General features: G+C 37.4%; 1 protein-coding gene across 4 annotated transcripts in view; it reads left to right on the top strand.

Moving 5' to 3' along the window:
* Window positions 1-13,447, top strand: part of TAF1B (TATA-box binding protein associated factor, RNA polymerase I subunit B) — a 52,324-nt gene that overhangs the window by 37,365 nt on the left and 1,512 nt on the right. For all 4 annotated transcript variants that reach the window (XM_043469374.1, XM_043469375.1, XM_043469376.1 and 1 more), the window contains 6 exons: window positions 934-1,081; window positions 4,637-4,814; window positions 5,364-5,410; window positions 6,147-6,237; window positions 10,474-10,544; window positions 11,075-11,297. In XM_043469374.1, coding sequence (XP_043325309.1) covers window positions 934-1,081; window positions 4,637-4,814; window positions 5,364-5,410; window positions 6,147-6,237; window positions 10,474-10,544; window positions 11,075-11,297 — 758 coding nt within the window. The remainder of the gene's footprint in view (window positions 1-933; window positions 1,082-4,636; window positions 4,815-5,363; window positions 5,411-6,146; window positions 6,238-10,473; window positions 10,545-11,074; window positions 11,298-13,447) is intronic.

Raw genomic sequence — 13,447 nt, 5'->3', positions numbered from 1 at the left:
ATTCTGGCCTAATTTTAACGAGGTCCAACCATGTCAGAAATGTCAGTTTTTCTGAAATCCCATAGATCTTAAAAAAAAAATGTTGGTTGTAGCACTCAACAGCTATCTTATCCTATAGTTATCTTTGAACACTGACCTCCTTTTCTAGAGTATATATTCCTTGAAGAGATGACTTTATATTTCCCGAAGTATCTTACATAGAATAGACTCTAAATTTAACATTTTTATGTGAATGGATAAGTAAATAAGGAAAAATTATATGTAGTATCAATGAGAAGAATGTTTGGAAATTGCAAAAATATAAATAGCATACCAAATTAGCTACAAGGGTGCTCGTAAAATGAACAGAATTAATTTATTAATATTGGCTCATACATTTTCCTGAATTCTGTAAGGTACTCTTTCTTATAGACTAACATATGAGAAAATAGAAAGCTGAATTGCACGTTTTTAACTATAAGACTTAAGCCCTGGTGTCATCTCCAACACAGAAGCGTGTGAATGTTATGTAACACTGAATTGAATCTGTTAGCTGTGAATTGGAAGGTTGGCGAGAGGGTTCTGGTTAGGGAAGGCGAGAGGGAAGTCCTGCTTTGCTGGGATTATGACGACATCGTAATTCCAGTAGGATTACAGCTTTATCCCAGATTCTTCCATGATTGGCAAGAAGTAATGGTTTTACTATATCATGGGTAAGGCCAGTAAGAATTGTTTGAGCCAGATAGAATTTTAGTGGCTTTTAAATTTATAACTATTACTGTTTAAAATAGTTCAGTGAGGATATTTGGGGTTTATGGGTGTTTCTCCTTAATGTTTTTAATCTATACTCCAAGTTTTATTCAGTGAATACATGTTATTTTTAAAATCAGAAAGTAGTTTTTAAAATAATTTATGTTGCAGAAATCACTACCTTGACTATCTCTTTCATTCCAGTCTTGGCCTAACTATGAAGTTATCTTTAAAAAAATAATTGAAGTTGCCACATTTTTAGATTTGCCGCGTTTTCCAGACATAACTGAAAACTGCTATCTTCATCCAAACATCTTGTGTATGAAATACTTGATGGAGGTCAATCTCCCTGGTAAGTGTGAGGTATATATGGTGAGTAAGCCTTGACTTATTGAATTATTATGAAAAATGTATCAAATCCTCTCAATCAGAGACTATTAGAGTCACCTGACAGGGTCCATAGTAACATGATGCTTAATTTCAAAATTCTTTCTTAAAATGTTTTGGACCATTTAAAATGGTTAAAAGGACACTATTCAGAAGTAATGAGCTCTATTTTGGGTGAGAGGGATAAGCTTGAGAGATAATGTTTGGTTTTTACAGTAAGTTTTTGCTGAATACAAGTAACACATGATTCAGTATGTATTATTAATTACTTAGGCACCTCCGCTGAAAAAGGGCAGCACTCCTTCATTTGCATGAAGCGTGATTAGTAAATAAAGAATTCTAATTTTTAAAATCCCAGAAGTTAATCTGCAGTGATATTTTTATTGTTTAGTAACATATTTCTATTTCCAGTCCCTGAGACAAATGGAGATGAAGGTCTGGTAGGATGCAAAGGCAGCCTCACTAGCCCTTGTTCACAATACACCAAGACACAGGTCACCCCAGCGGAATTCGCTGATGGAATCTATTCCTGAATTTCTTGCTAAACTAGAAATGTGAGAAATGCAGGGTTTCTATTCTTAACAGAAAATACAAACATGGCGTGACTATATTATTGCTTATGCAATATAAAAAAATGTGATTGAATTTATTTTTAATAGGAAAGGAAAAGACATGTTATATGAAAAAAACAATATACAAAACTGCATGTATAATATAATTTTAGCTATAAAAATAAACATAAATTGGAGTAACATATATACACAAATGTAAATATTAAGTCTTCTAAAATATTTTTTAAAGAGGAAAAAATAAGCTTCTCAAATGTATCATTTATTAAGCTAAGGAATGTATGCGTCTTGCTGTAACTTCAGAAGTCACTGGCTCTTTGATTAAGATTCCAGAATTTGGGAAGTCTGATTTCTGCACTTTGGCATGTTACATATATCAGTTTATTGTTTTGGATTTTGGTTTTTTGATTTACTTTCGGAGTGGTTTTTTTAAAATATGGCCAGTTCCTGTGTTCTGTTATATACTTCAAAATCCTAAGCTCATAATGGGGAACTCTTAAGATATGGAAAGAATGCAAGGAATTACCAAAATATAACTGGCTCGGGCTGGGTTATGGCAAGTGTCTAGCTCACATAGTCGCTATTGGACAGAAGTGATGGTGGCAGTGTTTTCTGACCAGTGTGTGTAACTTAATAGTATTTCTCACCTAACTCTTCCTGAGAGTAACAAGTAGAATTAAAGCCACTATAATATACAGAGAGAGACTGCTATCATCTGATGTTTTAAAGTGCTGTTTTAGAGACCATATTAAAAAGAGCCAGGATAGAGAAATTTTACTTCCCACAAAGTGTTCAATAGAAATAATTTGGAATATAGATAAAAAACTATACACAAATGTTATTGACCTTATTTGTAGTACTGAGAAACCAGAAATAAATATCCAATGGAAAGGTAATGTTTAAGTAAATATTTTGTATATTCAGTGGAACCATGTGCATCTTTTAAAATCATGTTTGTGAAGAGTATATAAAAGTATGGGAAATGTTTATGTCATAATAGAAAAGGAAATAGGCCAAATTATAAATTATATATAATATAATCATAGCTATATAAAATTAAAATATTCATGAAAATATTGGAAATAAATTTACCCAAATATTTAAGTGCTATTTCTAAGTTATAGTAATGCATTTTTTCTTTCTTCCCACTTTATGTATCTTATAAATGTCCTATACTGAGTTTGTATTATTGGGAGGAAACAGTAAACAAAATAGATCTACAAACTAAGATGTGGTGATCCCTTCAAAATTACATTCTAAAATGTGACGTTGATTGGGCTCCTACCCATGAGATTATAAGAAGACTTCTAGAATATTGCCATTTTCAAAGCTGAAAGTTTGCACTCTACAGTTCTCTTGTGCTATTGATCAAAAAGAAGAGATCTGTGTACTTGGCCCTTTTTCAAAGAGAGGTTTTCGGGTTCCCAGAAAGCTAAAAGTGGTTTTAAGCATGCTGGGGCAACGAAGGCCCCTCCTCAGTGCCTTTATGTGTGACAGTGTCGTCTCTGGAACTGGGCAGAAAGCAGCTTCCAGCGAGCGTGTCACACACACACCCTTGCTGAGTAAGCTCTGCCTCTTTGGTGGCTCTGACTGAACTCCAAATGCGTCTCTTAGTTTCGTCCCTCATTCTGGGGCTGAGGAGCCGGCCAGAGAGAACTCCTGGCAGCTTTCATAGTCATGTCTGTTTAATTTGTGGGGAACCCTGTAGAGTTTCCAAAGTGCCTTCATCTGTATTACCTCATCTGTTGAAGGTGGAAAGGGAGGACGGGTGGGTGTTCTCATCTCAGATGAAACGTGGGCAAGCTGAGTGACGCCTGGCTGCTGACGGCCAGGGCGTCATATAATACTCCAGGTCACATAATACTCCAGGTCAGAATCTTAGTTTTTCTCTCCTGTCCTGGCTTCCTTCCTCATAATTTCTTCCATTTGCTTTTTATTAGTGTGTACTTTTAGTATAAGAGAAGCAATTCAAGATATTAATTTTAAATAAATAGGGGAGACATTTTTCAAGAAATACCATTTTTATAGTAATAAAATTCTGTATTTAATACTATATATAGAGACATATATATACTGTGTGTAATATTATTTGTACTGTTACAAAAGTATTGTATACTACATTAAGAGAATAGAATCAATAGAACATAATGACTGACAGTATATAGGAAATGCAATACAACTTATTATGCTCTTGTAAATAACAACTGTTCTACTTGAATTTAATCAAAATATAGGTACTTCAGTTAGTAAGTAAAGAAATTCGCTTAGTAATTCAGTGTTTTCAAAGTATAATTCACTTGTCCTATCTTTTTAATGTTTATCCTCACCGTAATGCCTTTTACAAATGAAGAAACTGAGGTTGAGTGGCTCTAGTCTGGAGTCACAAAGCTCATGATTAGAAAGCCTAAATATATAGGCTGTAGGTGTTCTGGCTCCAAGTCCCAAGTTACTCAGCCTTGAATAATAGATGAGTCTGTGCTGAGCGTGTAATTTCTTTGGGAAAGCAGTGCAGCGGGTGAGATGCACACTGGGCCTTCCAGTGTGCTAGCCAGGCTCCCTAGCTTCCCGAGTGCATATTTTTAGAGAAGCCCTTGGTCTTACAGGAAAGTTAGTTTCAGGTAAATGCAAATTGCCGTAGAAACATAGACAAGGAGCATGGATGAAGCAATAGAAGATGGATGTGTGCCTGTGTATTCAGTGCCAAGATGTGTCCCGTAGATAGCAGGCGTTTTGGGAAGTCAGAATAGAAGATAGACCTTGCCAGGATTCAACCATTTGTTTTTCTATACACATTTCATTTTTTGGTTTATTTATACACAAAATGGTATGTCTCAGAGTTCTGGCATTGTATCATATTTTAAGATAAAGCTTATCTCGTGGATATATACATTAGTATGGTCTCATTAACAAAAGAGTTTAATTTCACATTTTTCTGTTTTATTCTTCAACAGATGAAATGCATAATTTAACCTGCCTAGTGGTAAAAGCGACTGGAATAGGAGAAGTGGATTTTCTAAGATTTGATCCTATAGCTAAAAAGGCAAAAACTGTTAAATATGATGTGCAAGCTGTAGCTGTCATTGTAGTGGCATTGAAACTGCTCTTTTTATTAGATGACAATTTAGAATGGTAAGTGTATGTCTGCCTTAGGAGGAAAAAATTGTATCATTTTCCACTAATTATTCAGAGTAAAGGACTCCACATGTTATATCTCAGTAGAAAGTAGAGACTCTCAGTTGTTATAGAACACTGACTTGTAGCAGCAACTACTCCTTACCTAATGTTTTGGCTCAGGTATTTGTTAGAGATTTCATTCTCCTTTAGTAAGTTGTTTGGATCATGTTTTCTTCCATTTTTAGGAAGCTACACATGTGTCTCATTCTCCTGAGTTTTAAAGCATCATACACAAATTCTAAACAGTCACTTAGCACTTCATCTGTGTACCTTTTGATTTCTGGCACTATGTATCTTCAAAGATCATCTGGAAAGTGAAAGAATCGTAAAATGCCAACAAAGAGTGGCAGTGTCTTCTTCCCTATTTCAGTACTTGCTTCTGCATTAAAAGTTGGCATCAGTTTCAAGTACTGTTCTATACTTTTCTTTCAGAAGAATTCAAAATTTAACTGTCTTCAAATGAATGATTTCCAAATAAATTGATTTGTTTATTTGTATCTCCAGGTCTTTGTCTAATATTGCAGAGAAATATAATGAAAAGAACAAAGAAGGTACCTTTTTTTTTTTAGTCAATCAAGTGATTGTAAAAGGTGAATTAGAAGAAGAAACTCTGAGAAATATATAAATTGTACCTTGTATCAGACTGTTTATATGTGTAATTAATATATCTTCTATTCTTGAGGAGATAATAGTCAAATCTAAGAGAAACAGACATGTAAAAAGATGGTTTCAATATGTGTAATCTAGAAAAATAGTAAAGATGATCTTATTTGCAAAGCAGAAATAGAAACACAGCTGTAGAGAAGAAACGTATGCTTACCAAAGGGGAAAAGGCAGGGGGATGGGGTGAGTTGGGAGATTGGGATTGCATATCTACACGACTGTGTATGAATAGGTCACTAATGAGAACCTGCTTAGAGCTGCGGGAGCCCTGCTCAGTGCTCTGTGGTGGCTTTAACTGGAAGAAAGTCCAGAAGAGGGGGGACACGTGTGTATGTGTGGCTGGTTCAGCAGAAACTGACCCCACAGTGTAAAGCAACTATATTCCAATTTTTTTTTAAGGTAGTTTTGGTGTAATACAGGGCCACAGTACAGGTGAGAGTTCAGAATGGAAGGGGGTGACAGCAGAGTGCTCACAAGTCATATTAGAGCGTGGAGATAGTCAGCCCCTCCAAGGGCTGGCACATAAATGTTTAGTCAGATCAGTGAATAAAGACTCAAATGAGCAACATGTGTTATAATAATGTGACATATTTGGTTAGTAATTATGGATTTCATTTCTTTCAGATAAACCATGGTTTGATTTCAGAAAATGGTACCAAGTTATGAAGAAAGCTATTGATGAGAAAAAACAAAAGTGGGAGGAAGCCAGGGCAAAGTATGTTACCTCTTCTAGCTTTAGATTCACCTACTTTATTTTTTAAGTCTATTGCTTTACATCTGAAAGCTCAAGTTTCATCAGTTCAGACTCACCAGCATTATGACCCTTTTTTCTAGAATTAACCCCTCTGCCTAACCTAACTTTTAAAAATATTTCTATTAACTATTAGTGAGTGAGTAAAAGTCGCTCAGTCGTGTCCGACTCTTTGCGACCCCATAAGCCATATAGTCCATGGAATTCTCCAGGCCAGAATACTGGAGTGGGTAGCCTTTCCCTTCTCCAGGGGATCTTCCCAACCCAAGAGTCAAACCGGGGTCTCCTGCATTGCAGGCGGATTCTTTACCAACTGAGCTATCAGGGAAGCCCCATAATGTCCTTTTAGGGACGTCCCTGGTGGTCTAATGGTTAAAACTCCACACTGCCAATGCAAGGGAGGTGAGATCCATCCCTGGTCAGGGAACTAAGATCCCACATGCCACACGGTGTGGCCAGAAGATTTAAAAAATAGTAATATTAGTGTCCTCCTCCTGATCCAGAATCCAGTCCAGGGAGCTGTATTGTACTCAGTACTCATCTTTTCGTAATCTGCATGACTCTCCTCTGCATTTCTGGTATTCCTTCCTCTTTCGTTTCCCACAGTGGATCAGTTCCCATCTGTGCTTCCCACTATTACAAAAGACTGCAAACATCAGCCTGTGTCATTTATAACTGGACTGTTCCTCCAAAATAAAGTTCCCTATAAAAATCCAAACAAAGCAAAGCAGAAAGAGAGTAGATATTTAATTCATTCATTCTCACTGTTTGACCTCGAGTTCTTCTCATGTAGGTCCATTGTTGTTGTTTAGTTGCTAAGTTGTGTCCAACTCTTCGTGATCCCATGGACTGCAGCACGCCAGATTCCTCTGTCCATGTGGTTTCCCAGGCAAGAATACTGGAGGGGGTTGCTGTTTCCTTCTCCAGGGGATCTTCCCGACTAGGGATCAAATCCGCATCTCCTGAATTGGCAGGCAGGTTCTTTACCACTGAGCAACAGGGAAGCCCACCCAGGTCCACTGTGGCAGAGTGGAAAGAGCATAGCATTAGAGAATGCAGGGGTGCATCCTGATTGTTAAAACCAGCTGTTTAACTGTGGCCCAGTTACTTAACTTAGCCTCAGTGCACTGAAATGTAGTCAGCTCATAAATTTTCGGAGATACTGTCTTATGTGGTAGAGGGTACATTGCTATAGGTTTCTGATTTGAATGGGTTTTATATCTATTCTTGGAACTTTGAGTCTCTGTGAGACTTTGAAGAAAAGGTTAACATTTCTGTAGTGTATGTAATTTTGCAACAGTACTCATTTGATCAAGTCATTTTATATCCTCTGAGAAAAATCAAGATTCCTCAAATTAGTTAAAATGATAACTCCAGTTTCCTCATCAATAAAGGAAGGCTAATGATGCCTTCTTGATATTCTTAATCACAAACTAAATTTCAGTGTTTGCAGATAGAATTAGATTATTTCTCCTCTAAATTTAAGAGAGCTTTTAAATCAAGAAACAGACTTCCAGGGATGAATAAAGCGCTGTGGGAGAAAGGATCCTTGCTGAAGAGGGGAGGAGATGGGCAGTTTCTTCCTGTTCAGGTTGAACAGATAGTGAGAGTGAGCTTCTGACAGCTGTGGGCACCCGGGGAATGGAGGCCTTCCTCTTTTCTGTTGGAGAAGGAATGTCTTTAGTCATTGGCTCTCAGCAGGCACAAGAGTAGCAGCGAGAACAGAAGGCTCTCCTGAGTTCTTAGGTAATCTTGGAGAACCAGCCATCGGACCTTCCTTTTCTGGTGCCGCTGTGGTGGTCCCGACCAATACTGAAAGGCTAGTTATTCAGGGGCCATGCCACTTGGGCATCTCAGGGTTGAATAGGTGCCCATTCGTGAACCCAAACCAGGCACCAGCTTACACTTCAGACATACCTGTTAGAGCCCAGATTCTTCCTGCAGTGCCTCAGTCAGCTGTGCATCAAAAGGCTCACTGACTTTTAGCTACTTTAAGGAAGAATTTAGTGACCAAAAAACGTATGTCTGGTTTCAAAGTGGCATTTTCCAGACGGACACCAGGCCTCTGGGAAGAGCTTGTCCAAGGGACCTGTTACCAAGATCCTTCATAGAGTCTGTGTTTTGGGATGAGTGAGATGACTTGTAAGTCAATGCTGACTGCTCTGTGGGCACAGAGCTCCTATGTATGCACATCACCTGTTCTACCCTTCCCCATCTCTGTTGTTGACATAAATTTCTAATTTTTCTCTCTATTCTTCTAGACATCATCTTCCATATTGTCAGGTAAAAGTTGTTAAGTATTTTCTACAGCTCAGCATAGGTCTCTATGCATGGGATTATGAGAAACACTAATAAACTGTAGTTGAAAACCTAAAAATAACTTTAGAGAGTGCTTTGACTTCCAGTTTTCATGGAAGAAAATTTAAAAGCATGTGCAGAAGATCTTTGCAGCCTTTCAGGTTAGACAAAAATTTTCTCAGATATGATACCAAAGGCATGATCCATAAAAGAAAAAAAAAAGATAGACTTCATCAAAAGAAAGAACTTCTCTTCTAAAAACACTGTTAAGAGAAGATACAGGCTAGGAGAAAATATGTTCAAATCACATATCTGATAGAAGGTTTGTATCCAGAATATATGAAGAATTTTCATATAAGAAAACAACTCAGTTTTTTAAATGGGCCAAAAGTAAGTTCACACAGAAAACCTATATATGAATATATATAGATTTTATACGTCATTCACAAGTAAACGAATGAAACGTTGTGGCCAAAAACGCAACAACCCAGATGCCCTTCAGGTGGTAATGGATAAACAAACTGTAGCATATCTGTAAAATGAAATACTCTTCAGTACTAGAAAGGAATAAGTTTCTGATACATCCAGAAATGTGAATGAATCATAAATACATTATGCTAATGAAAGATTCAAAAGGTTATATACAGTCTAATTTCATTTATATGACTTTCTGGAAAAGGCTAAGCTGTAAGAATAGAGAAACAGATTGGTGGTTGAGACCAAGTTTAGCTGAGGGTCAGGGCAGGAGTTGACCTTCAAAAGGCATGGGAGATTTGGGAGTGTGGAACTGTTGCGTGGACTAATCATGGTGGTGATTACACAACTGTATGTGTTTATCTAAACTAGTGCAGCTATACACTGAACAGGGTCGGTTTTGCTACATATAAATTATACATGTAATATACAGCAGTGGGGAACCAAATCCCGAGGGAAGGCTGGACAGACAGAGCATAGAGGACCCTGTGGCTTCCTGGAGAAAATATCGAGACTTCGTGGTGGGCCTCTATTTTTTGTAGTTTTGAAAAGAGGTAAACAAAGTAAAGTAAATGTTTAAAGAAGGACTGTCTGACGATTGTTAATCATTTTCGATAGCCCACCTTTCCCGTCTTCTGTGCCTGTGACCTCAAGGAAGTAATGACACCTCTTTGACTGCAGCATAATTGCCGCCTGTGTGGGCATTTACTATAAATGCGTAAGAAAATCCATCTAAATGAGGCAGTCACAAGGCGTTTTTAACAGTGGGTTTATCTAGGGAGTGGGATTAAACTGTTTAGGGAACTTCTGTATTATTAAGAGATTTTTTTTCATCTTGAATATATTGTCACTTTTATTATTTGATGAATAACAAAAAGATATTTGAAAGAATCACAGATGACAAGCTTTCTGAATATTTAAATGTGGTATGATTTAGTTCACACGTAATTTTCAGGAAGACCATGACCTGTTCACAGTGATTACACCTCTGCATTAGAAGGCGGGCACTTACTGTTCACTTTGTACGAGTTGTCAGAGTCAGAAGCACCACTGCTTTATCTGCAGCAGAAGGGTGTTTGGCCAAAGACAAGGAGGAACAGCTTTTTTCTTAGGTGGCCTCACTTTATGAGAACATACAGCATGCGAATTTTATGATGAAGGTATAGTCAGTCGTTTCTTTGTCATCTTACGGCATCTGGGAGGTTTGGGGTGGAACTTAACCTTCCCTTGACTTCTTGCCTCCTGCAGTGCCACTCACTCACGTCTAGGTCATGAGTGCTATAGAGACGCGTGTCAGCAGGTCTTTCTAAGCCAGAGCTATTATATGAGGATCGGGAATTTCAGATACTGCCATTGAGAAACTTCTCTGAAGTGTGTTGAGGCCCATTTCATCTCCATCCTGCTCCAAGTGCGTCTTTATCTTGGCAGGTTTCTGTGGAAAGGTGAAAAGCCACTCTACTACTCAGCCATTGACAGGCCAGTGGTGTATAAAAGAAGAGGTGAGTGGGGTTTCTTCTCGTTAACACCAAGTAACAGCCCAGCTATAGAAAAGCTAAGTGTTTTCAATTGAAAAGTGAACGCATAAGTTCTTTTCTCAGTTGTTTAACAAGTGTCCCATTGCACATCCAGAGAAACGTCCTTCTCTGTTAAAAATGTCAGTAGAAATCTATTTCAGGAGCACTGCGATATTCAAACAGAACTTAAGTTCTCGCCAAAATCTTAAATGCTATATATCTATACTTTCAGAACTCTTTATTTGGAGAACTGCTTTTTTAGGTTGTTTTTTTTTTTGTTTGTTTTGTTTCTGTGGTAAAATATAGATAACATAAAATTTACCTTTTTAGCCTTTTCAAGTTGTTCCTCGCCATCCCTCTTCCAGTGTCAGTTTCCCCTAGTTATGCTCTTCCATCACCGTGGAGCACTTACAAAACTACAAAACCACCGTTGGTGCATTACTATCAAGTAAATACAGACTTTATTTGCCATTTAATGTGAGTTTTTATTTCATTTCTTTTCCCTTCATTTCCAGAAATGGTGGTGAGTCTACAGAAACAGTTTAGCACACTGGTGGATTCAGCACCAAACATTGAAAAAAAAAAGCCTTCAAGTTTTCAGTTCAACTGGACTGAAGAGGACAGCGAGAGGCCTTGTTTCCATGGTCATAGCCTCCAGGGAGTCCTGCAGCAGAAAGGCCAGTCCCTGACAACCAAGAATTCCCTCTACTGGCTGAGTACTCAGAAGTTCTGTAAAAGGTATGCGATGCTCTTAGAAATCATGGGATAAAAACCACCCTGAAACCTCTAGTTTGGCCTGAAGTAGTAGTCTTTTCTCATTAAAAAAAAAAAAAGGCCACCTATGATTTAAAGGAGTTGGTCATAATGAGGGGCAGATGTGTTATTGGTTGGACTTTAGAAGATGGTGAGCTTATAGTCAAGACCCACACATGGGACAGGAAGTTAGGACCTGATGCGTTAGTACCATCTGCCTTGTCTGCCTGCATAGTCGGTCCTTGGGGGTTAGTGGGGAACCTACACCTTTGTGCTCTTCACTTGGCACGATCAGTGCATTTTTGGATGTTCTTCATGGGTGTAATCCTGTAACGTAAGACAGTTAGTTACAAATAGACCTTGGTATAATCAGAGGTGAAATAACCAAGATTTTTTTCTCTGCGTGAGTTCTAAGGCTAAGCAATACACTCTGTGCATCAAGCATGGTTATCACCATGGTTTTATGTACCAAAATCATCTGTCAAATTACCTTGCCTATTCAGATCATAGCCTAGAACCACATAGTAAGCAAAAAAGGGTCCAGCTCACCAATAAAATGGCCACTGAGTCCATAACTAACGCATATACACTCCTCTCAGGAAGCCCTCTAGTCCCTCACTCTGCCGGGAGGTATGTGTCCATCAGGCTAAGTTGTCTGATTTCCAGATTCCTCGCCATCAGAAGATGCAGAGTAGGCAGGAGACTGAGAGGTGTCTGCTGCTGAATGTCTTGACAGCAAATATAAGTTGTACTCATTTGACAAACAATAGAGGAACCAGCCACAGAAGCAGACAAAAGAACTCAAATTACAGTGGTCTGAAGTTCATTCATGACACACAATAGCACCACAGAACTGAATAAACTTGACCATGTCTCTGCTTTAGCATGTCCCCAAATTATGTGCATTCTCTTTGGGTTTGTTTTTCTTACCTGTATTTTCTAATATTTCCACAATAAAAGTGGACAACTTGTCACCATATAATTTTAAAGGAGGGCTTCCCTGGTGGCTAAAGGCTTTTGAAAATAGGCTGAATGTTCTCTGATTAATAATAACCAAATAATATATAACTCAATTTTAAAATATGTCTATCCAAAATGGTTAAAATGAAATGTTTTGATGCTTAAAAGAGCAGATCTTCAGCAACATGGAGAATTTTATTACACAGGAGGACTCAGTTTTGAGGGTTCAGAAGAGACAAGCTTTGTACTGGGAAATAATTTTGATAACACTCAGGCCTTGAGAACTAAGCAGAGAAAGGCTGAGAGCCCTTCAGATCATGAGGGTGTTTATCCTTCTTGTCTGAGGCGGAGCTAACAACCTGGATGAATTTAAATGATTGTAAGTTATATTTGGTTTTATCACTTAAAACTTTAGGAAAATTTAAATTTTCTGAATTTATGATAAGGGATGTAATCCTTAAAAGATACTGTTGTTGATTCAACTTAGAAATAAAAAGTTCTCACTACAATATTGTAAAGTACTTAGCCTCCAACTAAAATAGATAAATTAAAAAAAAATAAAAATAAAATCCTACTGTACACATTTTATTATCTTTTTGTTGTAGAAATAGAGCTTTCTTTATGGTCCTTAGGCAAGGAAAACAATATTTGCACCCTTTTTGTGATAATATTTTGTCTGAGTCTCTCTTCATAGAGCTAAAATTAAAAATTAGAAAAGAAGAAAAGAGGGCACCATATTTGTGAGAATTCATATAAATGGCTTATATTCTATTTCCAATCAATGCACAAGCAGTTGAGGCTTTTAAATTTCCTACTAGTGAACATAGTAGGGTATATTATTAAAATAGGCTTAAGATTTTAAGTGAAAATTTTAAAATCAGTTTTAAAGGAATATAGGGAAAGTGAACATTTTTGAGCCCTTACTTTGTGCCAGCTGTTGGATAAGTGCTTAATATATATTCTCATTCATTCCTCTTTTCATCTTATGAGGTGGTTATTTTTTTTCTGTTTTGCAGATGAAAGAACCAAGAGTATTTATCCATAGTCACAACTGATGGGTGTCTGAGTTCTATGGTGCAAATACAAACATTCTTTCAGGAATTTAGGGCCATATTTGTTACATAAATCATTGTCTAAATGTTTATACCATCTATATAATGTTCACTTGTTTTTAA

Source organism: Cervus canadensis, chromosome 5 (assembly GCF_019320065.1).
Source record: "Cervus canadensis isolate Bull #8, Minnesota chromosome 5, ASM1932006v1, whole genome shotgun sequence".
NCBI lineage: Eukaryota > Metazoa > Chordata > Mammalia > Artiodactyla > Cervidae > Cervus > Cervus canadensis.
The sequence above is the reverse complement of the archived record's forward strand: the minus strand, read 5'-3'. Positions and strand labels throughout refer to the sequence as shown.